General features: G+C 36.4%; 2 protein-coding genes across 2 annotated transcripts; one reads left to right on the forward strand and one right to left on the reverse strand.

Annotated features, from left to right (window-relative positions):
- Positions 1 to 5,166: 5,166 nt before the first annotated feature.
- LOC145778582 (tetratricopeptide repeat protein 33-like) lies at positions 5,167 to 14,157 on the forward strand. The gene is made up of 6 exons (XM_082590099.1): positions 5,167 to 5,358; positions 5,637 to 5,741; positions 10,808 to 10,889; positions 11,028 to 11,138; positions 11,606 to 11,737; positions 12,581 to 14,157. Exons 1-5 carry the CDS (start codon positions 5,210 to 5,212, stop codon positions 11,729 to 11,731), a joined length of 573 nt encoding a protein of 190 aa, XP_082446225.1. The 5' UTR covers positions 5,167 to 5,209; the 3' UTR covers positions 11,732 to 11,737; positions 12,581 to 14,157.
- On the reverse strand, positions 13,873 to 22,704 carry LOC145778581 (gap junction beta-2 protein-like). The gene is made up of 7 exons (XM_082590098.1): positions 22,534 to 22,704; positions 21,365 to 21,462; positions 20,021 to 20,158; positions 19,620 to 19,698; positions 17,113 to 17,231; positions 16,041 to 16,177; positions 13,873 to 14,759 (listed from the first exon to the last, which is right to left on the reverse strand). Exons 1-7 carry the CDS (start codon positions 22,652 to 22,654, stop codon positions 14,405 to 14,407), a joined length of 1,047 nt encoding a protein of 348 aa, XP_082446224.1. The 5' UTR covers positions 22,655 to 22,704; the 3' UTR covers positions 13,873 to 14,404.
- Between the last annotated feature and the right edge of the window lie 5,086 nt (positions 22,705 to 27,790).

Raw genomic sequence — 27,790 nt, forward strand, 5'->3', positions numbered from 1 at the left:
AAATATGTGTGTATTTGTGTCTATCTTGTTCAAATAAGCAAAAGATTAAGAGTTGTTGTTTTTCATATATTTTTGTTGAAAATAACACTTAAAGTTCATCATTTGAACATACCCAAGTAATTGGCAAATAATCATGTATAGTGTGCGCTTATTATGCATGAAGTGATCTCCATTTTGTTGAAATGGTACTGATAGATTGTTGTGAAAATTGATATTGTCCTCTAGTTGTTGCAAGATTAGGACTATCAATAACACACAGCACATGTTCGTTTGGAATCCAACATTTATCCTGGTGTTTAGGCCAAGTAAATGAATTTGAAGGCCCATGTGGTTGCATAAAATTGATCAAAATGTCTCCATTGTTTTTATCTGCCTCTAGAATGACACCAACATACCATTTTTCATCATAGGTAGCAGCAACATAGTCACCCTGTTTAGGCACTGGACTTGAATCAACAACCATGCTGGAATTGAGAGACAGAGGCTGAAAACTACTGGTGTAGGAAAAATTTATGTCATTGCTGATTCGTTTCATTGAAATTTTTGTTTGACTATCCGGTCTGAAAAAATGAAATCCTCTTGTACCTTTGATTGTGGTAGCAGATTTGAAGCGATTTTCCAAACTTTTACGCGCTAATTCAATATCCCCTTTTTGAATTTTCAAACAGTGAATATTTGGCAGTTTTTCTTCACAGTGCATAATCATATCATCCAACGATCCAATTTGATGTTGAAGAGGTCTTCGCAAACTTTCCATGGCAGTTGAACGTTTTACTGTACCCCCAATCCCATCACAGGGTGACTTGCCATGAGAAGTTGCAAAGAAGGACCATGATGCTCTGGTGCCGAAATCTTGAGTATGCATACACAAGTTATAAAAATTTTTACAATTTTTATACTGTGCAGCACAGCCATCAGAGAAATATTCCACTGCCTGTAGGTTAGGAATCTTGCTGTTCAAAACTTTGATGATTTCTGACTGAATAACATAGACAAATGCAACATCATGTTGCATGTCATCAGATAAAAAACAGAAATTGATGTGTTGAAGTTTGTCATCTTGGTTCTTGAAATAGCATACTGCTGGGTGCACTGAACAAGAATTGTGGGACCAATGATATCCTTGAACCTCATCTTGAAATCGGAATGTGTAATTTTCACTGAAATCCAGAAGAATTAAAACTGATGACAGATCAAGGTTTTCTTTTCGGTTTCGAAGATAGTTGGACTGCTGTTTGGCAATGTATGAATGAGATATCAAATTGATTAATTTTTGGACTAAAACTTCAATAAAATCTGCAACAGTCATCTGTCTTGTGATTAATTCAGTGCGGTCAACTGCCGTCCATTCCTTGAATGTTATTGTTTCATCCACATCCACAAATTTGTCATTTAAGAAAGCTTCTAAAACTTCTTGTTTAGGGCAATGTTGACATCTCATTAGCATACAATCTCTATTTTCCGTGTCACAAACCAACAGCTTGATGAGATCCTGGTATCTTTCTTCAATTTGCGCAGCATCTATTAGCAATATAACATTTTGGTGGATTGTGCAAACGCAGACAGAATGAGTTCCAGAACACCCAGCAGTAACGCACCATTTAGGTCTTAAGGTGCAAAATTTAGAAAAACTGATTTTGTCTTCAGGATATTTGTCTCGAAACGCCACATGTAATTCTTTTAATGTGCACAGGATTAATCGTTTTTGCTCATATACATTTTTTCTGATGCTAATCCGATCACTGATGCCCGGCATAATGCGAGTATACTCGTTGTCACAGTAAAAATTGATTATTCTTTGCTGAATATCTTGATGCAGAGTTTTTCCTTGTCTTGGTGGTGGCATGGTCAAAATTCCATCTTGCTGCAACAAGCTTCTTGCTGTTCTAACCATATACTCGGAAACATCAAAATAATCTGCTACTTTCTGACGACTCCAAGATAGAGGTACCATTGTCAACATTTGGATTTTTTGTGCTCTTGTTGTTTCTGATTTGTTGATCTTTGATTTCAGCAATTCCATGAGCTTATTGAAAGAAGTTGCATGATCTGGCATACCAGTTGCATTGGTGTTACAAGAAGAAGCAGTATCAGCCATATCTTCTTCTGGAACCTTTAACACTTTTGCTAAACGCTTTTGATATTCAGCATTGATTTTGGTCAGCTTTCTTTTGCCATAAGTGATTTTCATATGAACTGGAAGTGAATGAGTTTTGATTGGAGATTGCTCCATTTCGTTCAAACTAAGCTCCAATGTTTGGGTTGCTTCTTCAGTAGCAATGTGGTCCCTTATATCTGTTTCAGATAAGTTATCAGAAGAGGTGCTGGAGTGAGTTTCCTGGATAGCATTGAGCTTTTTCAAACAATTCAAGCAGACTTTTTGTCCTGGTAACAAATACATTTTTAAAAGATTAGCCTTGCTGATCAGAGGTTCAGTAACTTTACGCAGATTTTTTCTGATTACTACTTTATGAACTTTATATGGGTCACAACAAACTTTCTGATTTTGTTCATATCTGTCAATATATATAGCTTTATGATGAAAGCAAATTGTCAATAACTTCTCTTTTTTCAACCTTGTTCTTAACACCAACAATTTTTTTTCTTCAGCTGATAATTGATTCGCAAAAACTATTCCATTTTTTTTTGAATAGCTTAGTTTATGACAGTCAGATTGTTCATGCAAGCCAATGCTACATTGCTCCATTATTGCTCAATATTACCAGTGCAGGTAAGGTAACAAATATGTTATGTCAGTAGTTGCTACTAGAATAAGCCTAATAGTTAGCTGCAATGATAATTATACATTAATTATGTACACTTAAACAGTTGCTACCCCAATTTAGATAATGGTCCTTTCTGTAGTATATGGTAGCAATAGCAAGTACTGTACCACCACAGTAAAATTAGTTTCAAACCCATTTTTCCAGTTGCTTTGACACAGATCTTGCAGTACCTGATAGCCACTACTGTAATTGCAGCTACTGTTATTATATTAAATGACCAATTAGGCTGATTCATTGAACAAGCATTGCATTTCAAGAGTGTATTTTCAGCAAAAATATATGAAAAGCAATAACTCTTAATCTTTTGCTTATTTGAACAAGATAGGCACAAATACACACATATTTTATTTTACCAACAGAAAGAGGAGGTCAAGACCTTTCATTTGATACCTTACTTGATAATATTGATGTATCGCTTTGTTCGGCACAACATCGCAAAAACACGTCATGGCTGATTGATTTCAAAAATGCACCCTAACTAAAACAACGACAAAATCATTCATGCGTGACCTAGAGTTTCGAAACTTTGCAAGAGGTTGACAACCATCTTCAAGTGTATCTTCACCAAACCTGAAGGTCATAGCTTAAAATGTTGCTGACTTACACAACATTAAACTCTCCACATCAAAATTTGGGTAAATTTTCACGCTTGAGTGATTCCAAAATTGCCAATTTTTTAATGCGCATAACTTCGGATGTACTGAACCGATTTCGGTAAAATTGGTTTCATTTTGCTCAGTACAACTTTTTCTACAATTGTGCAAAGTTTCATAAAAATCTGAGATGGTGGGTTACATTTTCACTTTTTTCTGGATGATTTGAAAAAGAATGACTGTTAGTTTGAATCTCCATTCTCAGACTGAGTAAGCCGAGGATGAAGACTCAAATTGATAGTGACCAAGAACTAATCAACGACCAATATATATGTGATTGTGTGCCAGAATAGGCTACAGCACTTGTGAAAGTTTTCCTGAAATAACGGGGAAAAACGAGAATACCGCCACCGAATTGCTACAATTATTATGTAAAAGATACAAAAACAGACAATTTGATACTACTGTAGAGAACAAAGATTAAGAAGTACGATATGATGATATATATACTGTAAAGGTAGGTTATCCTTTGTATTGAACACTTAAGGTATGCAACTATGCATGTATAATTGTATATCCATGTAACAGTTGGATTTTGACATTTTTTTGAGTGTCTTACTTTTAGCACAGATTACTTGGTCACTTGGCTATACAGTATGTAAATATACTATATGCTTCTAGGAAATTTGTCTTGTAAATTGAGAATTTTAAGTTTACTGAGGGACAAGTTTAAGGAAATGAGCAATTAAAGACATTTTCACGCTTTAGTTAATTTGCTGCATTGTTTGAATTGGTGCAGCCTAGAAGGCGCTCACTTTCCAATCATGCAATCCCAGTTTGACTCCCCGCTTATGCTGGTTGTTGATAAACAACATCGCTCACCTCTACCCAGGGTGTAATGACTTGTGTGGGCGTAAATGCTGAAGGAAAGGCGGCCGAGAGTAAGGAACTGGCCACTTGCTCTTGTTGGTGTCGGAGGCTTAGTATAACGAGATTCTTATCTGCTCATCCCTAATGGTTAGATTCAAATATGCGACTCAACCTTTACTGTTTGAATATAAATGTAGTTTGTGCTGGAATGATTCATCAACTGATTCATCCACCTCGACCTTCCACATGACCATATAATTATAAGTTGCATCACCCTTGGTTTTTTTTCGGTCATTTATCAGTCATTAACCGATTTTTTAGCAAAATGTCTGAAAAAAATATGTACAGTATATGATATAATATAGTCAATTCGGTCAAAATGTCCCTTTTGAGATTAAACACGACAACGTTTCTCAGCGAAACTTAATGTTGTAGCTAGTCAGGAAGTGCAAATTTTAGTTTGTATCAGCTACTTGAAAGGAAATATTTTCATCAGAAAAAATGACCGAATTTTTTCAAGTCATTTCGGGCAAATGACCGAAAAGTCTCAGCAAAAAAAAATCAGGCTTCACCTAATAATGGGTTTTTGTTTGTTGTATCCAGGCTTACACCTGGTGGACTGGTGGTTGAAGATTTAGATTGAATAGACAGAAAGGCAAGGAAGCCAATCTTCATGTCCACCTGTCCTTCAGGCATGCCTTCAAGTGTCCTGCCAAAGACACAGTCGCGTGCCGTGTCGAACCGACGCCCTTTCGATTGCCGTTCCAGTGGTCTCATCACTCGGCTTTGCAGCCGACTAAACAAGTGACCAGGTGATCATATCCCCAGAGGCTATGTCTTTCATGTATGGTAACTAAGCCAGCTGTGTATTATTTACATTCAATAAGGTTAATCAATTCTCATATTGTATAGGATGGGCAGTGTTTATCAAATCATTTCTGTTATCCTGCTTAACTTGTAATGATGGATAAAGCACATTTGTCATCACCAAAAAAATGTGCTTTTACATGGAAGAAAAACCATAAAATAACATCTTCAACTATTTTTGGGTCAAATAAAGAAGAATCTGAAGACGATATTATAAAACCAAAACAAAACATGCATCAAAGGTGAATTAAGTTTTTGTAAATCTAAAAGTAAAATTTCACACCTTCTCTGAGCATGAATAGTTTTAGGCTATGCCTTATGAAAAAGGTCAGTTGCTTTTGAGTTAGTTTCATGTTGCTTTATGCTTACATCAATACAATATAAATAGAAATCATAGAGTAGCCTATTTATTGGATACTACAAGATTTCTATAATTGAAATATAGGATGTTAAAGTGGTGCATATTTTGTAGCTGAAAACTTGCTTGTTTCTAACTCACTCTTTCTTAAAATGGTTGAAGAAAATTTACCTTGTCGAATGCTCAGAAGAAAATTCATAGCAATTCTTTAAAAAATGAAGGTTCTTTGCTTGCTTCTCGAGGCAAACTTGAAGAGGCCATACAAAAGTAAGTGTGTATGATTTTGTTTGAATTGATCACATGCGTATACATTATTGTATATGATGCAACCCTCTAACATAAGCTTGGTAAAAATATTATTGAAAAATAGTGATGATCCGGAGGCAAGACTTTAGCCGGAGGCATGATGTTTCGACCAAAGAAAGCTTCCAGCCTTTGTTAATATGTACCTCATATAATCAATATTTTAACCAAGCGGTTGTTGGCAGTAGCATTGACAGGGTGATTTAGAAGGCATTTTTGCACCTGGGATGATTTTAAGAGCTGTAACCATTCCAGGGGGCCCTGAAACTTTAAGAAATCACCTCGTATTTGTTGGATCTGATGCAGTTTTCTTAGAAGTGTCTAAACTTGGAGCTTGAGAGTATTATTGATACTGCGTCGATATTACCTTAACTGCCCTGGTTGTGGGTACACCACTCTTATCAAGCAGTGAAGCGATAACTAGGCACTCTTAAAGAAATTGCTTTATGCCAGTGGTTCCCAACTCGTTTTTAAGGCGACCCATTTAAAAAAAAAATTCAGTTTGGTAAAATCTTGCGACCTAAGCAAATTGTCGTAATATTGTAAAAGCCATACAAGATTGTGCTGCAAACAAACAGCACTACAAAAGCAGTAACTTTTTCCGAAAATAATATGTTTATCAAATCACTAATGAGATAGCTGTGCTGGCTTGCTGTAATTGAGTTTTTGAAATTTAAGCGTTATTTTGCTTAGGCATAGCCGCATGTCGGTTTTAACTTCCAGCCGGTTTCGCTGTTCAGTTTTCAATACACACATGGCGCTAAATCCAATCTCACAAAGCCAAGTTGTTGCAAATGGAATCTGTTTTTGAATCACTAATTTTGAAACTGTGGGATACACTTTGTACATGGAAGCCCAAAAGTGGATGTTTGCAGAATCTTCGGGGTAGCCTATTTGTCTTTGAAGGACGCAAAAGAAATACGGTTTGCTACTTCTGTCGCTATGTCCTTAAACTGTTCTGCAACAAGGATGGAAAGTTGAGGAAGATCTTTTCTAACAAATGGATCAATTATCCAATCATTTCGGTTATTAAGTGTTAGAGATTCTCCATAGTAGTGCACAAACTTTTTGGCAAACTGTTCCAGGTGTCCAATTATGGTTTGCTTAATATCAACTTCCTTGTTGCAAATATATTGCGTTAGCTGAGGAAATATATTGTGCTCATCTCTGGTGACATAACTTTTCCAGAATATGAGTTTTTTGTGGTAAGCAGAAACTTTTACGGCGCGATCAATCACTGTAAAACCGTTGCCTTTCATACATAAATTTAGAGAATTCAGAGAGTCAAATATATCGGCAAGGTAAGCAACTTTTGCCTTGAAATGTTCTTGCAAAAGCTTCTCGGCTAATCCCACACCGTTCTGTTGCCTCAGGAAGATAGCAATCTCCTCTGGCAAATGACAAACTCGCTTCAGGACATGACCTCGTGACAACTCGCACTTCTGTGTGCAACGGCAATGCTTGATAATAATCAGAATCCACAAAGACGAAAACAAATGCCAATTTAGTGGACTTGTTTTGATGAAGTTTACACACTTCACATCACTCAACTCAACACTTCGTGCAGCTCTTGAGACAGCTTTTTTTGCAGCAAAGACCTCTCTGTGGAAAAAGCAATAAGTCCATACAGCACTTGGGGCTTTGTCTTTGATGCGTTTTACCACACCAGACTATGTGTGGCCAAACGTGTGGAAAACTTTTTCATGGTTTGTTCGACATAGCGTTCGTGACATATAGTGCACGTTACAATATATATCCCGTAATTTTGTCAAGTTATTTTATGTTTGAGACTGAAATTTTTGTTGGGTTTACATTTAATAATAATAATAATAAAAGCTAAAACTGTTAAAACTTCTTGCACTACGATCATGCTACAAAGGATGCCGATGTCTCGACATGAAACGCTTCATGACTTGTGTTTATATTTTCCAGTTTTGTGATCGACCTCTTCACGTTTTAAATTTTTTTTATTGTTATTTTTTCGCCCAAGACACAATATGTCTGAAAAACAAGCGACCCAAAAATATTTTCAGGCGACCCAACTTTGGGTCGCAACCCATGCGTTGGGAACCACTGCTTTATGCAATGCTTACAATCCTTTAAAGGGGTTCATTTAAGAGTAAACATTTGTCTGAAAAACAAGCGACCCAAAAATATTATCAGGCGACCCAACTTTGGGTCGTGACCCATGCCTTGGGAACCACTCCTTTATGCAATGCTTACAATCCTGTAAAGGGGTTCATTTAAGAGTAAACATTTGGGTAGATTTCCAGTTCGGCTGTGTTTTCTATCCACCTGATGTAGGCTAGTATTGTTTTTAAGATATTGAAAATTTTGTTGACTTTCTTTAACCCATTTTCAATTTTACATGTACGTTTAGGGCCAACGTTACAGCCAACAAATGTAATTGTGTATTCTTGCCATAGACACCTTAAGTAGAAGGACTAGTATCTGCTATGCTCGGTATTTGGAACTTGGGTCCCAAATCCAAACTTGGGTCCATCTAAAATGTGGTATAAATTATTCTTAAAACTTTGCTTTTGATGTCTTTTACAAGATTTTGGGGGGCAAGGATTCCATTTTTCACACTTGTTTTGTTCTAAAATATCAATGAAAGGTCTTTTGAAGCTTATTAGTCGCAAAAAATATTACAATTTTGGCAAAAATGGGTGTTTTTTTTACTTAAGTCAATGAAACAAGAATTAAATTAGATTAAATTTTACACACCTTTTCACTGTCTTATATGATGAACACCTGCAAAATTTGAGTGAAATTTATTGAGAAACACGAGAGTTATAAAGCATTTAGTTTGGGGGGTCTGCCAAGGGGCACATTTTTTTACTTTTGGCCATGTTTGAGGTCCTATTACTGCTTAAGTAAATTAGGTAAGAACCTAAATTTTTTACAGGTGATAGTACTTCTGCCAAATATTGAAAAAATAACATCGTTCACATTGTCACTCTAAAAGGTCAAAGACATCCAAATGTGGCCGTTTCCAGCTCTCGGTTAAAATTTTCCAAACTTAACCTTGCCAAGACCCTATTTTTGATTGGTTTTGGCTGACATTTAGTAGAAATGTTGTTTACAAAATTCTCTATGAACTGAGAAAATTTCAGTACAAAATATTAAAGGGGTTGGGAGGTATTTAATGTGAAACGTGGGTCGAAATGACAAAAAGCAAAAAAGAGGTCCTTTTAATATCCCGGTTACCCATGACCCCAGTAAAAATTTACACTGAAATGTCATAGAGAATCCTGTAAACAACATTTCTACTAAATATCAGCCAAAACCAATCAAAAATAGGGTCTTAGCAAGGTTTTAAAATTTTGAAAAATTTTAACCGAGAGCTGGAAACGGCCACATTTGGATGTCTATGACCTTTGACCTTTTAAAGTGACAATACAAACGATGTTATTTTTTCAATATTTGGCAGAAGTACTATCACCTGTAAAAAATTAGGTTCTTACCTAATTTACTTAAGCAGTAATAGGACCTCAAACATGGCCAAAAGTAAAAAAATTGTGCCCCCTCGGCAGACCCCCCAAACTAAATGCTTTATAACTCTCGTGTTTCTCAATAAATTACACTCAAATTTTGCGGGTGTTCATCATATAAGATAGTGAAAAGGTGTGTAAAATTTAAGAAAAATTGAATAGGTTGAATTTCTTGACTGTGTGAATTGACACGGAATGGCCCAATGGTAAATTTTCAAGTGGCTGATGGCAGATCAAGCTCTCGTCAGATTACATTCTAAATTTGCACAATTATTTTTAGTAGTAATTGGCAAGTTTTCCAACCCCAAGCTAATAAAAATTTTATAAAAAGTTTTTTTCACTCCACCCTACTACACAGCTGTGTATGTGACCTTTGTTAAACGGATGCTGTTTTACAATCTTCACTGTAGAGTGCTTCAATATCACGCCAGCGTGCAACATGCATTTTCGCCTCTTTCATGAAAGAGAGTTCTTTATTGTGCTCAGTTGCAATTTGTGAAAAGCGTTGCAATTAGTTGCAATTCACATTTCTTTGTCATGCTTTCGACGGTTTCAAACTTCGTTACGCTGCTGACCAACTTCTTAATTCAACTGTTTCATCACAAACCATTTATTTGTGCTGCAATTCATTGGCAAACATTGCTTGCTCGTTAACTGCAATTGTTGTGGATATTTTCAATAGATTTAGCAACAGTTAGCCATAGTAGCCTACAGTAAGTCATAGTTAGGCCTATGTATGCGCAATTTGCGCAAATTACGCATACTAGTCTTAAGATTTTGGGACCCAAGTTTAAAAACCCGAGATTGCGAGTTACGAGTCCTTCTATTTAAGGTGTCTATGATTCTTGCATTACTACAGTACCTACCACAATGAAACATAAAATTACATTTATTCATGGTCATGAACTTGACCACAGCCATACACACAATTGGCACACACACTTCCGGGCCGGAGCCACTAGCCTATCACCTCCAGATCGAAGCTGGAGTTGAAAAATGTGGCCGAGGTTTGGGCGAAGCCTTAGGTTATTTCATCACTATTGAAAAGGCTACGTTTTGTATTTTGACTATAAAATTAAATATACAGCAGTTAGGTTTGATGGAAAGAGATATGTTTGTACGGTATATCAAATAATATATTTAAGCTTGTTACTGAAGTGCAATACACAAGATATTATATTATGATATTAATGTTGTTTTATTTATTGATTTTTGAGCATTGATAATTTCAAATGTGGCACAATGAGCTATACACTCGCTTTGCTACAATTGAAATTAAAATGTGTTGTCACGCTTGTAAAAAATAAAGTGCTGTGCTGCGCTGCTCAATGTTCACTAACTTCTTGTATGTTCCAAAATTTGTTTAAGCAATGCCTAACTCTGATTACTTAAAAGTATATTCTAGAATGCATAAATAATTGTGCCAGCCAGCTTGCTGTCTAATGTGGTAATAAACTTGTACACAATCTTCAAATGATGATAGTAATGCTAATTGCAAAGTTTCACTTTATTAATAAAAATTCAATTTCAATTTAGATGGGATGAAGCTGTAACATTCACACCTGACGATGAAACTATTTATGAAATGAAAGCTCAAGTTTTGATGATTCTTGAAAAGGTTGGTTTGGTGTATTTTGAAAAAATAGACGTGTTAATTGCGTTCTTATAATTAGTACACCCAACATTCTTGCACATACGCACAATATACAACAGTTGAAGCAATAAATAGTCCACACAATATCATGTTTTGTTACAGGATTTCCGTGCTGTTAAATGTGCCGAGTTAGCTGTAGCGAAAAACAAATTGTGGTGGGAAAGCTGGGTGACATTAGGTCATGCACAAATGAATCTCAAAGACTTTGGGATGGTAAGTCAACACTCGTAGGTCATACCTTTTTTGTGGTTTGCAACGTTGAGTACGAGCTACCAGCATACTGTGAGTTGCTGCCATGTCTGAGCTGAATTTAAGCTGTAACTCCCTCGCTGTGTTTTTCATTGCCAAGATTTTAATTTTTGCCCTGACATACTTGCACCAGAAAATAAAGGAAACATCTGAATTTTGACAAGTGTATTGTTTTACATTGCAGTTATTCAAATTCAGTTTTTTTGTGTGATAGTTTTCCTGTTGCCCAGATGCTTCAAAGTTTTGTTGAAAGATTTGAATGTCAAGAATTTGTTGAGTGTAATGGTTTCGATGTATCAACTCATGTTTCAAGTAACCTGAAAGTAGCAGTGATATCGTTATGACACGGTTGCAGTATTTTTAAGTAGCGTAGCACTAACTGCTATTATTCAGATTTTTGCCAGGGTATGAATTTCTGTCGTACATTTTAGGCTACCAAGAGTTTTAGTCAAGCCTTACATCTTCATCCATACGGCAATAAAGATTTTATAAACGACTTGCTATCGGCTGTCGATTGGAGGAAGAAAACAAATTTAGCTTCCAACGAACTCACATAAGTTTAGGTGAGTAATTGGCTTTTTAGTTACTTAAATTATATTTGAATGTATTATTATTTGTACTCATCAGTATCGCACTCATTGTTTGTAAACGATCTTCCCACTGTCTGTGGCATGTGGCAATAGGTCTTTAACATAACTTAATGGTGTGATACTGATGAGCCTAACCTAATGGGCGAAACACGTGTCTGTCTCTGTCAATTTTTCCTGCAATCGGCTTCCATGAAACGTACAGTTGCTGGCATAGTCTTAATGGCTAGCATTGAGGCTACGCCGTTATGGTTAGCGAATTGCAATTTCTCACTGTTCTAGTGAGTACTCAACCTTGTGCTGACAACCAGTGTGAACGCTCCTTTCTACATGCGGACAAAATTGATGCGGTAAGTTTTATGCTAAAATTGTAACAATCTCACAAAAACAAGAAACTTCTGTTTCAAAAACAAAATTTGCAAAATTTATAGAACTCTATGTAACCAAAGTGCTCTACAATAGAAATAGAAAGTTTTGCAGAACAATGTTTACTGTCTTTACAATGTAGATATTAACGACCTGTTTTAGCCTGATGCTGCGAGTTCGCTGTGGTAATAGCAAATTGCACTAGCTTTCGGAACACAGTTCCTTAGTCATGTGCTATGACGAATGGTGTTGAGGTCAGTGGGTCGTTGGTTTATGCGGCTCTTTTGATCTTTACTGTGTTGTATCTTCCGTCAGAGGTCGCACCAAGAAGCTTTTTATTTGATGAAATTTTATAGGCTACAGTTTCTGTTGTCGTACAATACATTTTATGTACACCTTGTATGGATGGCTGTCATGACGGCAATGATAATAATTACCATTGTTTGCTTGCAGATTTTCATCTGTTGCTGCCAAAAGTGAATAAGTTTACAAGTAAGCACCGGCAGAGGACATTACTAATCCAGATCATTTCGATGACTCAACAGTGCTTGCCATGCCGTTGATCGTGATCTTGGTATGCAGAGTTCCTGATCTTGGTTGGGGGCGTTCGGGTTTGCTCCACGAAATTCGTCTTTCATTTTCAACAAAGTATCAATGGGAAAGGTCGTCTTACAGCACAAGAAGCAACATTCATCAAAATGTTGAATTCAGACTTATGCCGCCGAGAAGAATTCGTTTATGCTTTAAAACTTTTATTTTAGCATTTTGTTTCGACGAGGTCTGGATTCCTGTTTTATTTAAAACCTCCAGTTTGAAATTTCTCAACTTTGACCGGTTTAAAATTTTGATTTTTTTGTTATTAGTTGCTTCTGTTTACGTATCTTACCATTTAGGTATATATTTATGTATCTTACCACACTTAGGTTTACTTTCGGGTATGAGAAAATAAGGTTCTCATTGTACTGAGCCTTCGGCACTAAGGAGAGTAGGTTGGCCAGTTCCTTTCTCTCGGCCGCCTTTCCTGCAGCAATTATGCCCACCCAATTTATTACACCCTAGGTAGAGGTGAGCGGTGTTTTCAACAACCAGCTAAAGCCGGGAGTCGAACCAGGATTGCATAATTGGAAAGCCAACGCCTTATCCGTTGCGCCATCCCACTGTACCACCTAAAAAAATCTCTTCACATATGAGTGACTGTGCAAAGAAGACGGGTTGTTGTTTCTGCATTGGAACCTGTTACGTACCACACTTCTTGTCGGTTTAAGCCATTATGCAATTTTACACGGTATATATTTTGTCGCATTTCTTGGCAATTATCGTAAAATGATACCATCTAATGCAGAGATTCGAGTCGTGACTCGAGACCATGTTAGATTGATGTTCACATTCCAAAATATTTGGAATTGCAGATGTGTACTGACGAAGCAATAATTGTGTGGCGAAAGCTCTGTTATACATTTGGATCAACTTTGTATAATTCTCTTTGCCTTTTTTCAATTTCTACACGAGTATATGTTTATACTTACAAGTCTTTCATATCTTGGTTCGAGGTTCACAAACTTTTCGATAAGATAAGAGCAACATTTGCAATAAGTTTTAGCCTACATGAAACTGCTTGACTTTGATTTATATAGCGTTATTGTCAATAGACTGTCTAGCCCCGATCGTGTCGTATGTACGAACAATTTCTTAAATGAGAAATGAACTGCTGCATTATATCTTCTAAAGCTGTCATGACCTCCAGAATGGGTAAAATTAAATTTATTTGAATTGTGCAAAAAAATCATAATTCAATGCATATCGATAAGAATTATAAAAATTTTACAACCGTTTTTCTTCCGGTAACGAACGTGCGATTGCATTAGCTCACCCAGCAATTGTAACAAACAAAGTGCAGAAATGCCTTGGCCTTGTGCTTTAAATTTATCTCATTTATCGTTAATCTTATAAACCGGTGAGGTGTCAATTCAGCGTAATCTACTTCAGCTCTGAAGACCTTCAACCACTAACTGGGTAGAGAATGTACTCATCGCATTGCTCAAAATAGTTTCCCAAAATAAATATTTTGAAATTCCACTGATCATTTCAGGTAGTAAATTATGATGTACAATAGAGTACAATATTCTACACAGTATAAAACATTTAATATGGTGCCGCGCAATAATTCTTATGGTGTGGTATTTAAAAAAATTATGGATTGTGATGGAATGTTGCCATAGCCTATAAACAGCGATTGTTGTAAGAATTTTGTTCTAGTCACGGATATTTATCATATTCTCATGAGTAAACGTATTCGTCCTGGTAACGCATCTTAGCTAAGCCTGATTTTCTTCCCTTTCGCCTGTTAGTGTAACCCGAATAAAGCATTGGAATCCCGACGGCGTCTGGGTAGCCAGATGGTTGCACTGCGTACACTCCTTCAGCTCCTGGACCCCAAGCGCGAACTCCCCGTGGAACATCAAATTGTGGACCCGCGCCATCTCCGAACACTTCTTTCGTGATATCCTGATGCCGGGTGCTCCAAGCTTCTGCAAGATTTCCTCCGAGACTGACCAGCTCCATCACGTTGAGTACCAGCATGATGCATCCAGTGGCGTAGAAAGCACAAATCATGATCGTCTTTTCTTTCGGTCTGCATCAGAATGGAAATGTTTCAACAGATACGCAATAAGTATTATTGTTGATCGAATCTTTCGCCTAATAAGCTTTTTGCTAGAAAATAGGATAGTTCGTTTTTTCAACTGCAACAAACGCATAAACGATGATATTTGGAATATGAACGTTTGTGACGTTTCACTGCGCCGTAGTGTTGACAGGGAGTCCAAGGGTAGCCTACTTTTGGACCCGGGCCCTGGATAATTTTTGGGCCTGGAAACCTAAAGAAACCACCCATTCTTTGGATACCGTGCGTTTTTCTTAGAAGTGTATTGCTTTGGAACCCGATAATCTTTTTGGTACCGGACCCAAATTATTCTCAACGGCCCTGCCACTGCATATGTCGAGTTCTAGTTTGGACGAATTTTTAACACTGTTCTTTCAGGAATGTTCCACTTTTTTAAATATGGTTTTGATTCAACATCGTCATTGGTTTGCAAATCAACCTTCTAAAATGCCCATTATACATAGGCCTACGAACTTAAATACTGTTACACTTACTCTACAGAGTATATTAATAGAAGATGACTTAAAGCAAAAAAAATAGGTTGAACAATAAAAACCGAAATATTGTGCTCAGATAGGTTAGCTACCCGCCGCGGATAATAATTATTTGTGACCTCTTGTCAATAAAATAAAGTCCGCCTTATTAGCTCAGTGGTTAAGCGCTTGACTTAAGACCACCCGGCGCTGGTTTGGCTCTCGGTGTGTGCGCTTGAGCATTTTAGGACTACCTTCCATTCAACGTCACCTAGCGGATAGAATAATTTCCAAGCCACAACCTTTTAACAATCGGAAATTTCGCTGCTAATCTCAACATCCAATCGAAGGCTTTGTCAGGATAAAGATTCAAAATCAACCAACCATCTAATATTATTTCGCAGTCCTATGTAACCTTCAAAAAAAATGACATTCCAAATATTTTTTAGCTACGTTACTTAAATACGGTACGATAAAGATGCATGCCATGTACCACTTGACATTCTTCGATTTCTTATTTTGACTACCTACATCAGGTACAGTTGCCTACTGCACAGAAATGAAGCCACGTCAGACTACCGCTTCGATGCACATGCTTTGCTTTTTGTCAACAATTTTACGAAATGTAGGCCTAAGTTTTTTCAAGCACAGGCCCGTGGGTAGGCTAAGTCTGTAGCTACTGATCAACAACTCTAAACATTAAAATGAATTAGATGACGTGAGCATCTGTAGCTGAATTCCAAAGTAAGATAAAATTTTATAATAACAGTGTGCTTACCTTGAAACAAAGCAGTCAACTAGATTCGGACAAGGCCAATGCTGACATTGGAATAATTCTGGTACAACAAACTTGTAGCTGTATAAATAATATTGCCCAATCATGAAAGAAAGTTCCAATGCCAAACGGAAAAAGACCTGAATAAATAGATTTATTTAACTTGAGGCTCTACATAAAGCACACAGCAAATAAATCTTTTTAGATGTACAAAGTGGATCCACCTGCGTATTAAAAGTGCTGGTTATAGCCTACGTTGCATCAACATCTGATTACGACATAAAGAAACAAGTTTGTTGGCTGCATAAGAGTTAGAGCTTTCTCTTAGCAACGCAGATAGACGGGAAAAAAATAAATTCTGAAAGAAATCTGTCTTGGGAGGTTGTCAAAGATAAAATGTCTTTACGAAATCAAACATTTGCGTCTTGTAAATCTTCAAATTTCTCGGTCTAAAATAGGTTGGTTTGTCTGTTTGAACATTGAAGAAGATTAAAAAAAAAACTTTTAAATGGAGCTGCAAAGGTTTCTGTTAATATTTGACGGAAGAAAGCCGAGGCCAGCCTTGCCTCATATAGGGATTCACAATGAATTCCTGGCCTCATAGCTCAATGATGTCCCCCTTTTATTTAATTTTCTTAAATTGGTGGTTATAAGTGTTTTATTATTGTCGTCTTAAGTAGTTGGAAACTTTTCTATCATAGTAATACATAAAGCAGGTTTAAAAAAAGTTTTCATTGGTTAGACGTAAATCATTGAAGAATAGACTTTTTGTTTTTAATTTTTTTTTTATTAAACTAGCCTAGGTAGATAATTGACGCTGAGTCATTATAAAAAAAAAAAAAAAAAAACAATTTTCTAGCAACACTTATTTTAAAGAGCATGCTGAGCTGGTGGGTCTACGTTTATATCGTAGGCCCCTGTTAACTTAAAATGATACATTTCTGAAGTGACCTGAACCCCATGAACTGTGTTATTAATACACAATCTATTTCAAAGGAAAGGTTTACGATTTCATGTTTTAATAAAACTGTGATCAAGTTTCGAATGCACCAGGCCTCCATTAGAAGTTACTTGCCATTGCAAAGTAAGCAAGATATAACTTTGAAGGATTGTCCTCTGATAGTTTTGTGGCTACGCAAGCTTCATCTTTTTTATCGTCCTTTTCTTCTTTCGCTTCTGGTTTTGCGACTTTTTCTGAAATAATGAAAGATGTCAAACATAAAGGATTTAAAATTGTAAATGAAAACTAAGTGCAGTCACACTGGGGTTAAAAATCCGAAACCCCTTTTCTGTAAAAAAATATGATCACGCTTTTGTATTCGTTTGGAGTAGAGGGTTTAGTTGTACAAGATGGAAATGATCCTTTTACTATCTTGTATTTGGCAATGTAGTTCCAGACACACAAAGAAGCTACTGGAGAGCAGCCGTTTTATCTCATTGAATTAGACACGCAGACCTTCTGCTTCATTCGGTAAGTACAGGAGGTGACACAAAATCATCTTGGTGCCACAAAAAAGTGTGTTTTCTCTTTATGTTTATGTCATTTATTTATTTATTTTTTGTTCCCTTATAGTTTGATTTCTCTGGCACCGACTTGTGGTCTCTATCCAGCTGAGTAGCCTATATCTTTTCTACAACATAAACATGATGCAACGTTCTGATCAAGATTATAAGTGACAAAATAAGTATTGTTTTTTTCACGTGTGTGCTTGTTTGAGTTAGTAATTTTTTTTGTTTATTGGCGATATAAGTTAAATTCTGCCTTGTTTCTTTCTCAACATGGAAAAGTTTTCAAAAGCAAGCGGAAACAACACCTGATTGTGAATAGGCTACTTAGTGCTTTGGAATTGGATCATCAGTAAACATTTGGGAGAGATAGAATGAATATTAGAATTAAAGTTGAGATTTCCCTGCACGTAAGCTAAGGTTCTCTAATATTGGGGAATTTATTCCAAAGCCTGGAGTAAATTTATTTGAGTGAATTTCATCGCCAAATGACATCAGACTAAAACAGGAAGGGAAGTATAGGCTTAATTATGTTCCTATAAATTGTCAAACATTCCGTTTCACAGAGGTTAGCCTATTATTTAGGGAAGGGAATAGGTATGGGGATCATATTATGACATTGTGATGTTAGACAATCTGCGTTTGCTGTTATATGCACTACACTAAAAGCTAAAAAACACGCTTGGTTAGTGGAGTATGTGGCCTAACTTATCTACGTGCACGAAAGATTTTTTTTATGTAATCTAGGCCTATACCTAATTTTTTGACAAAGTTTTGAAAAATCCAATTTTATATTGTTTTTTTTTTTTTTTATCAATATTAGCCATCGTTTGTAAAAATCGTTATCTTTATATTTTGGAATCAATCCGCTTATTCAGGTGTAGTGTATCTTTCTAATTTTAAAATACAAAATTAATTTCATCGTTTTCAGGATCTTTTTTTTAATGAAAAAAGAAAACATCATTTCTCCTAAAATCTTGCTGATTCATGTCTCCATGTTTTAGTGTCGGTTTCTTTAAGTTTATTTTACAATGTCACTTTTACTTTTCCGGAAAAGTGATTGAGTTTGCTTAGTTTATCTGATATTTAACAATGTAAATCACTGAATTATGTGAGTTTTTGCACGTAGGCAGATTATCATTACAGCAAGGGAGTTTATCTGTTACTAATTAGCAGAAATGTAGGCCTACGTATACGCCGCAAATTCTACGCCGCATACTTGCGGCGTAGACTTTTTGTTTACGCTAACGCTTGCGGCCACATTTTTTTAGATAGTTTGCGCTTGAGGCTACGCCGTAAAGTTTTCGCTGTCGTTTAGCGCATAGTGTCAACGCATACTTTTTAATGTATTTTTTTCGCTACAACACGCCAATACCTTCCAGCGCTGCAGTTGAAAGAATGTTTTCAATGGGCAAAGACATATTGGAATCAAAACACAGCAAAATGTCAGATGAACACTTTCAGATGCTTGTGCTTCTTTGTGGAAATTCAAAATAAAACTTGTTTGTTTCGAGTGGTTTATACCGTGTGAATGTTTGGCACCTAGCAAACAAAATGAGTTTACGCTAGTGTATGCGCTGACGCCGCCAACTTTTTTACAAGTTGCGTTGACGCATACGGCGTATGATTTTTCGAACGTTTGCGTTAACGCTGACGACGTCAATATTTTTTGTATGCGCGTACATCACTGCTAATTAGGGAGTCATTGCTTTTTGGTTATCAATTCAATGCTGATAATCTCAGCGTTGAGCCTAGGTCTATTGTCATTCTGTTCCAGCATCTGGTGTAAAGTTTAGTTTACTTTGACAAGACAACCGCATTCGAAACAAACTATTGGGACTTTAAGTTATTGTAATTTTTAACATATTTTACGAAGTTAGCGCCGAATTAATTGCTTCTCGTAAGATATTGTAAATGTAAGATTTTATAAGTGAAGAAGAAACTTCGATGAAAATTAATTTAGCCAGTTCTTCGAGACAAACCCGCCTATATTTGAACATGCTAGACAAACCATAATTTATTTGAACGGTAAACGTTGGTGTTATGTCGCTGTTAATCATTGGCAGAAGAACTCACCAAGAACTTTTGTGGTGTCACCGTCGCTTTTAATTTGACTCTCTCTCGCTTTGCGAATTGCTTCCTTGGCCTCTGCCGACTGCAAAAAAAACTTTTAAATGTCAATACAAGTCGACTCAAATCTATGAGCTGTTGTTGACTTTTGAAACAGCTATAATTACTTAGCTCTTCAATAACCGAATTACATTCTGTAAAAATACTGGCTTCGAGAAGCAACCATTGAAGTTTATGTTATGACACTAATTAATAAAATAAAAATAATAATAACATAGGCTAAATCGAGCGTTTGACTTTATATTTTCAATGTACAACACGCATTAAAATAAAAGCCATAAAGCCATCCAAAAAGGTAAGATTTATCCTTTTATGGAATAAAACTTCGATTTGTCACTTCTACTGACTTTTTGTTTTTTTTCTTTCTCCCATTTCCTTTTCTTTTGTATTGCTTTGTTGACCAGAGCAAGTTTATGAGTTGTGTAAACGTTGAAGATAATAGATGCGACACTGACTGCAAGCAGTTGAAAGAACCAATACCTCGTCTGGTAAAATAGTGCTGCTAAATTTTTCGGTGAGGTAAATGCCTATAGACTATACATCTAGTACTCTCAAATATATTTTAAATTCATTGTTATGTAACCCAAACATTTTAATCTGAAGCTCTAATCCGGTCCTGGCACTACTTACACAGGACCGTTGAGAAAACAATGCGGACCCGGTGTCAATGAGATTCTCCAGCACCAAAACCAAGACACTTCTTAAAAAATGAGAAATTATCTCAACAAAGGAAAAATAGCTTACGAGCAAAGTAAAAGAAATACAAAAGAGTAGCTTAAAGAAGTATGCTACGGCCTATAGCCCTATACTTCAGTTGTAGTTTTAAAAATTAAAAACTGAGCAACTGAGACTTATGTGTAATTTCATTTTCAAGCTAGTTTCTTATTGAGTTGTTGGCCTGCTATTCGACTTCGAAAAACGTCTTTCATAAAATTGGCACCGGTTGTATTAGCCTACATTTAGTTACAGATGGAAAAATTGATTTGTTTTCACCATTGGCTCATGCATTTGTTTAGCAAAGATAATGTGAGTTACTACAACGTTAGACAGGTTGTTAAGAATCCTCACTTTTCCATACGCATTGCACAACTTCTTATACTACACAATAATGGACTGATGTGTTTGGTATATGGTCACAGCGGTAAACCATAATCTCTTCGTGGGAAAATTGTAACATAAGATTCCCAAATCCGTTCGTCTGCATGTAATGACCGAAAAATAAACTCTTTTGAAACGTCTATTCAAAAGTGTATTCCTGTAAAATTAGCCCGCGGCTATTGAAATCGTGATGCAACACCGTACACCACTAAAAATTGTCACTACAGAACAGATTACTTGGATAAAAGACGGAAAATTTGTCCAGCTAGCAAGCACCAAGCAAACAGTTAAACTTGCGACTGACTTCCAACAAACAATTTTACGAATGACTAGAATAATTTGCGATATCTCAAATGCACGTACACAGTAACTGTGACGCAATAATGAAAGACATTGTCACGCAATTCAAACCGTTGTTCAAAGGTAGTGATGCAATATTTCATCAGGTCTTACGACCGATGGTGCAATATTTGGACATTTTCTAGCAATTTCCATGACGTAAGATGCCAGCTAGGTTAAGTAGACCATAACGGTTTTTATATGACGTTTGATTTGGTGAACAAAATTGTCGGGAACAGTATACAATATCTTACCGGTGCCACAGGGTTAAATGCATTGAAACAAACTTGTTTGCAACCGGGAGACTGGGTGTTACAAACAAAATCCCCTTGTGTGCTACTCCATGTGCTTTCTGAAAAAAAAAAAATTTTTTTTAAAGATTGATTTAATTATTTAATTTTTCACATGAAATAAAACCAGAAAAAATTAGCCAGCAAATCTTGATATTTTTAGAGTTCTAAGTGTGGAATAATTGAAACCCCACCGCCACTAACCTACTAATTCTATGACATTTCGTTGTGACGGTCAAAAATAAAAGCAAATTGTATTGAATCTTAATTGAATTTAAATTATTGAATTAGCCTACACCTCTCAATTTGGCTACAATTTTGATTTTTAAATTCCATATTTATGGTTTTGGTGTTTGAGGTATAATTTAGTAACCTAATTTAAAAACAAATACAAAGTAGTTGTTTATTGTGCGTTTCAGTCAAGGTTATAAACTCAATAGATCTTAGTTTAAGTTTTAGATTAAATTCACGACGTATTCACACAATTCTGGAGTGTTGAGTTGGAGTTAAACGATTTTCGATCGATTTCTATTTCATGTTCAGCAAAATAAAGTTTTCTGGGTTAGTCCAGAAAACTCGAAAGTTGTTGAGTTTAAGGATTTTTATTTTACGACTATGTTCAAAAAGTTTGGCAAAACAATCGAGTTTTTAAAATAAAAACAGTAAAAAGCAGCCCGTTCCAGAAAACTTAGAAGCAAACAGGGTAGCACTTTAACACGCATGTGCTTTTGCGTACACGTATCTCAATTTCCAATAGAAGTTTTTTAATAAATGATTGTTTGATTTACCATATGACTAAGACCAGTGTTCGCACTAATAAAACGGAAAAGTAAACATCACTCGTCAAGGCAAGTCGTCTTCCACAGCAAGTAAAGCAACGTTTAAGACGGTTGTACGCAAAAGTTCTTCTATAATATTAAAACTCTGTATTCAATGGCATACAGTGATGGTTTATTTGAAAACGACAAGCGATAAAATCGGTACATCCACTTTTATGCAACTTTAAACAAACAGCGTTAAACAAACAGTGTTTATAGAAAATGTCAAACCAAACTGTAAGCATATTTTTCAAAGTATTATTTTTGACCTTTTTTTTACAGGGTGAAATCAAAAAGCTTTGCAAAGTCACTTACTTGCAATTGCCATAACTAAAAGGAACCGAATTACAAAAAATGAAGTTATCCATAACTTTCCAATGAGGGTGGAATGAGTTCCGGTCCCTTCCACCAATTTTTGAACTATATGCCAAGCCATGGTGTTAAAAACCAAACGATGTTGTTTTGGCTATGCCTAAAAACAATTGCAAAACGCTGTAGTAATTATGAATTCGATAATAATGTGCTGTTGATCACAAGGTAAAAAGTCTTCTCCGCAGTAAAAACACCGGAAGCCAAAAACAACCACAATCGTAGCTTATAACTTTATTAGGTCCAGTCTGTCAGTGCCGGATTAGCCAAGTGCGGGGCTCGTAGAAGATTGATTTGATGTATAGATAATGACTGGGAAGGAATTGAATATTTTATAGATTTGATATTTTTTGATTATAATGTAGCCGCTCTTGCCCCATCGTGTTTCGCAAATAAGCTAGTTTTTAATCAACTTCAATTTTGAAAATGATCCCTCTCCAGTACAATTAGTTACCATCACACATAGATAAATGCGTAACAAATTGTCAATGCTAGGAAACGTGGTGTCAATATTGTTTTCTTTAATCGAAGTGAGATAGTTGAGTTCTGGAGAGGAGCAATCAATAGCAATGTGCTTTACGAATTGGGGTATGCCTTGCGACGTTGCTCCAACCACATTGTAGGCTGTCCAATACTGCAAGGAAAACTTCCACCGGGAATCTGTCTTTAGTTGATATCCATTGCATCTGAAACAGAACGGCCACTGCTTACATTCTCACATTCTCATCGTGCGTTCGATTTTGGACAATTCTTCTTGTGCTTGTTGGTCGGTAATGCGGCACTTGAGTCAGCTTCTGTGCCTCTGACTCAAACTTAGCGAATTGTTCCCTGAAAGTCTGTAGGGATCCTGTCAAAGAGGCACACAACGCTGAAGCAATGTTGAGATTTTGCCGCTTTGTTTGAAGAGAGGCTTGACTTTCCTGGAAGCGATCGTGTAAGCTATTTCAAAAAACCACTAAGATTCCAATTTCGAGCAACTCCATTTTCTCGAGTAGTCCTTGGTCATTTGCAAGTTTCTCCAGTGCCTCCTTTTTGAAAAAAAAACGTTCTTTAATTACTTTAATGGCATCAGCTCTTCCGAACCATCGTGTTTCGGAGAGCTTCTTTAGCACTCCACCACCTAAACACTCCAGAACGGACCACCGGTGTGTTGAAGCAGCCAAGAATAGCCTGCATAGATATTTTCAACGAAGTCAAAGAACTGAACTGTTTCTGGACACAATTGTGCAGCGCATACACCAACTAAATTCAACGAATGAGCATAGCATGAAACTTTGCGTTCTCAACATAAATTGCTCTTGTGCAACCCTTCATGTAAGACACAATATGGAAATCGTACCTTCCCAGTTGTTGCTGCCAGTTGCTGGAACTGTTTGCCTATTTGTGTGCAAGAAGCTGAAAATTTAAATGAATTCAAAGCTCGCTTGAAAACGTTCTATTTCAATGAACATTATGACTGAAAGTACCGTATTAATTATCAACATTGTCATGTACAGCGCCCAGGAGCATAGTTTGACTGTGGATGTGGCGCTATATAAATATTGTTATTATTATTATTATTATTATTATTAGCATGAAACATGTTCTGCAATAGCACTATTTTTTTTGACAAGTGCCTGTAGGCCTACTCCGTTATATTTCCCGATCATGTGGGACCCGTTGTAATAACTCTGTCCAAGGCAATCAGCAAGATTGATACTCTTCTCACTGGTGTACAATACAGTCGAATAATAATTAATCTTTCAAACAACTAGTATCGTGGGCTCGTGACACTCGATCAGGCAGTTGCCTCCAGCGGAAATTACCGGTTTTTGAAGTTTACAACAATTAGGAAAGGATAAGACGTTGGGACTAAGTAATTTAATCCTACAACTATAATATTCTCCCATGCCATTCCAGTCTGCAAGCCAAAAATTAGGCCTACATACCAACTATGTTCGACATTTTTTTTGCAAAAAAAAATGTTTTGCTCACCAAGCGCGGGGCCCGTAGCAGCTGCTACATCTGCTATTATAGTTAATCCGGCACTGCAGTTTGTGTGGTCGGCATAAGCTACTGGTACTGAGAGATTCTCTCACTATCTAAGTATCTCAGTGTCTCAGCAGTGCTTGCTATATTGCAGTCAAATTACAAAAGATAGTAAACGTCATTAGGCCTACTGACTTTTGAATCTAGCTTGGGAAGTTATAACTGATCTAAAACGGTTAAAGCGTATTTTACAATAGTATGCTGAAAATGACGTAACTATGACTTGACGTTGCATCAGGTATATTTAATTAGCCGCGTCATGCCTACGTCATTCACAAAGCGCTTTCTTACAATGCGTATCTAAGCGTAAATGACGTCTATACAAAGTTCTCAAGGTTAATCCAATGTTGAAGGTGAAAACTTGTGGACATTCTACTCAATTTGAATAATCAATTTCGTATATAAGATTTTGTAACAACACCAAAGGTTTTGTTCACAAGCAATAACATTTCAACAATCGGAAAACTTCACTCTGCCAATCTCGGCAACCGTCCCTCCGTCAAAAGCCTTTACATTTTTACAAGTATGCGAAACTACCAGGAATAATCTATCAAGACTTTGTCAGTCCGAGAATAAAGCTTTAAAACCAACCAACCTAATAAGAACAATGGACGATTGATCGTTTTGAAAAATCACGGTAGCGGACGCCTTATAGCCTACAGGTAGCGCGGATGATGATGCTAACATGTCTGTCTTAAAATTTAATAATGTAGTTCAAACATTTCATAAGACATTTCAAAGAGTTTGTTTATGTCGACAATTATTACGGATTCGACACTTTTTCGAAGACACTTATTTCAATGTTATTTCAGTTTTGGTGAAGACTGTAGATTTTTGTTGAAATGTTCCAGAAAAAGTAATTGACACACATTTTAGAAATTTGTAATTCCTATTTTGTCGTTGGCATTTTGAAAAAAAATTAATAGCTTAAAAACTGCATAAGAGTTCGCTCTCTCTCATCATCACAAAAATTCGGAAGTGCCTTGACAATCACATCTGCAACAAGGTGGAAATTTTTCTTTTCAACCACTTTTACATGATTTTAAATTAGAAGGCTTTGCTTAACCCTTTGAGGTACAGTGGGTCAAAAATGACCCACAACTTTCGGGCAATTTTACACCCAATAGAAATAGTTTTTTGAAAATTTTTTCTGTTCCACCTCGTGCCAAAACCCTTCAGCTGCAAATTTGTATATATTATTTCGGCAACACTGAAGTTCTTCCGCGCTTAAATCGGAATTGCCTAACGTGGGCTAGAGCTGGTTGAAAGTGCTATTTTGTGCGTCCATGAGTCGGATTCAGGAATTATTTTTTTATTTTATTTTCGGTCCTTATGTAGAGTAGAGGCTATGTTCGACTATATTTCAGCAAATGGTGATGTTAAAATTTATTGTAAAAGTGAATTATAGCCTATCTTTTTTCTTGGGTCATTTTTGACCCAGTGTGCGCTAGAGGTAAATATTCCAAGATGGTTGAGTGAGTCTACAGCAAAGAGTAATGGCTGAATTGATGTAAAAATAAATGGTTTGATAGTGTTTATAACTTATAGTCTGTAATAAATGTCATTTTGTGAATGTATTAAATAGGCTAAACACTTTGTGACCAACCTCTTGCTTCTTGTTTTGTGAAGCTGTAGGCGAAATCTTTCACATTTGAAATTTTAGGCAGAGACAGAAAGGCAGAATACTTTTATGTTGGTAGGCCTATATGGTAAGTTTAGGTCTACTTGGACATCTATAAAACTGAAAGAATTTCAACATTGTTTATGCCCTCTCTTGTCCTGTGGGCCTATCTTAACATTTGTGAAAGTGGGCTACAGTAAGCTGGTAAGTAGGCCTGGACCTATACATGTTGACCAGCTTTTAGTTTTTGCATGGGCTAGGCTACTCAGCACTGAAAGTTATGTAGATAAACTTGTAACAATAATAATTGCAGAGTGACTTTTTGTTGTTATATTTTTGATTTAGGTACATTATGGCAAACAATCGTAGCAAGCATTTTATTGTAAATGATGGTAACATTGAAGCTATTCTAAGCTGTGATTTTAGTGACACGGAAGATAACTTGCCTCTGGATGAAGAGGATATAAATTTTCTTGAAGAGGATGTTCAGCACATTGCGAGTCAAAATGTTCAAAACCCTGTAGAAATAGTCATAGACCCACCATCTCAATCACCTCTACCGGCTGCTCAATTGGAACTTGATGCCACAACCTCAGCTACAACTTCAAATATCAGTCCAAAACTTAATTGGAAAAGAAAGCCACATGGAAAATCAACAACAAGCAACTCTACTCAAGCTGCCACTGGTTACAATTTTGGAAGGTTGCTTCTGAGCGTATCAGAAAATCCGACACCGTATGAAATATTCAACAATACTTCAAATTTTAAGACTTTCTTGGCTGATATAGTTGTTCCACAAACCATTCTTTATAGCCAACAAAATGGTCATACTTTTACTACATCCATTGAAGAGATGGAAGCATTTTTTGGTATCCACATAATTATGGGGTACCACGTTCTTCCAAGCATGAGGGACTATTGGTCCACTGATCCAGACCTCAGCGTGCCATTTGTTGCAAATGTAATGCCGCTGAGACGTTTCGAAGAAATTCGCCATTATCTACATTTCAATGATAATAGCTTGATGAAACCCCGAGATGACCCATCACATGATAGAGTATTCAAAGTTCGGCCAGTTTTTGACCATTTCAATATTTCTTTTCAAAATGCAATGAATGCCACGGAATGCCAAGCTATCGATGAACACATGGTTAAATTTAAAGGACGTAATATTCTTCGGCAGTACGTAAAGAGTAAGCCAATCAAATGGGGCTTCAAAATGTGGTGTAGGTGTGACTCCAAGTCGGGATACTTGTTCGAGTTTAGACTTTATACTGGCAAAAAAGATGGATGTGTTGAACATGGACTGGGTGAAGGTGTAGTTCTACAACTAACCGAAAAGATCCATCATCTAGGATGTCAAGTTTACATAGACAATTTTTTCAACTCGCCTTCACTTCAAGTCAAGCTGCTGGAGAAGAATATACTAAGTGCTGGAACGGTACGTATAAACCGTAAATTTTTGCCGAAACAAGTTCCTTCTGACAAAGACATGAAAAGAGGACACATTGCGCAGTTTGAAGCCAACGGCATACACTTCTTGAAGTGGATGGA

This window comes from Aplidium turbinatum, chromosome 10, assembly GCF_918807975.1.
Source record: "Aplidium turbinatum chromosome 10, kaAplTurb1.1, whole genome shotgun sequence".
Classification (NCBI taxonomy): Eukaryota; Metazoa; Chordata; class Ascidiacea; order Aplousobranchia; family Polyclinidae; genus Aplidium; species Aplidium turbinatum.

What these genes read in the sequence shown, in the direction of transcription:
- LOC145778582 (XM_082590099.1), top strand. Translation starts at nt 5,210, where the DNA reads ATGATGGATAAAGCACATTTGTCATCACCAAAAAAATGTGCTTTTACA. An exon ending in CTTGAAGAGGCCATACAAAA is followed by an intron (nt 5,742 to 10,807) that starts GTAAGTGTGTAT and finishes ATTTCAATTTAG; the next exon opens with ATGGGATGAAGCTGTAACAT. An exon ending in ATCTCAAAGACTTTGGGATG is followed by an intron (nt 11,139 to 11,605) that starts GTAAGTCAACAC and finishes CGTACATTTTAG; the next exon opens with GCTACCAAGAGTTTTAGTCA.
- LOC145778581 (XM_082590098.1), bottom strand. Translation starts at nt 22,654, where the DNA reads ATGGCTTGGCATATAGTTCAAAAATTGGTGGAAGGGACCGGAACTCAT. An exon ending in TGACACCACAAAAGTTCTTG is followed by an intron (nt 17,232 to 19,619) that starts GTGAGTTCTTCT and finishes TCATTATTTCAG; the next exon opens with AAAAAGTCGCAAAACCAGAA. An exon ending in ATCTTGCTTACTTTGCAATG is followed by an intron (nt 16,178 to 17,112) that starts GCAAGTAACTTC and finishes CTATTTATTCAG; the next exon opens with GTCTTTTTCCGTTTGGCATT.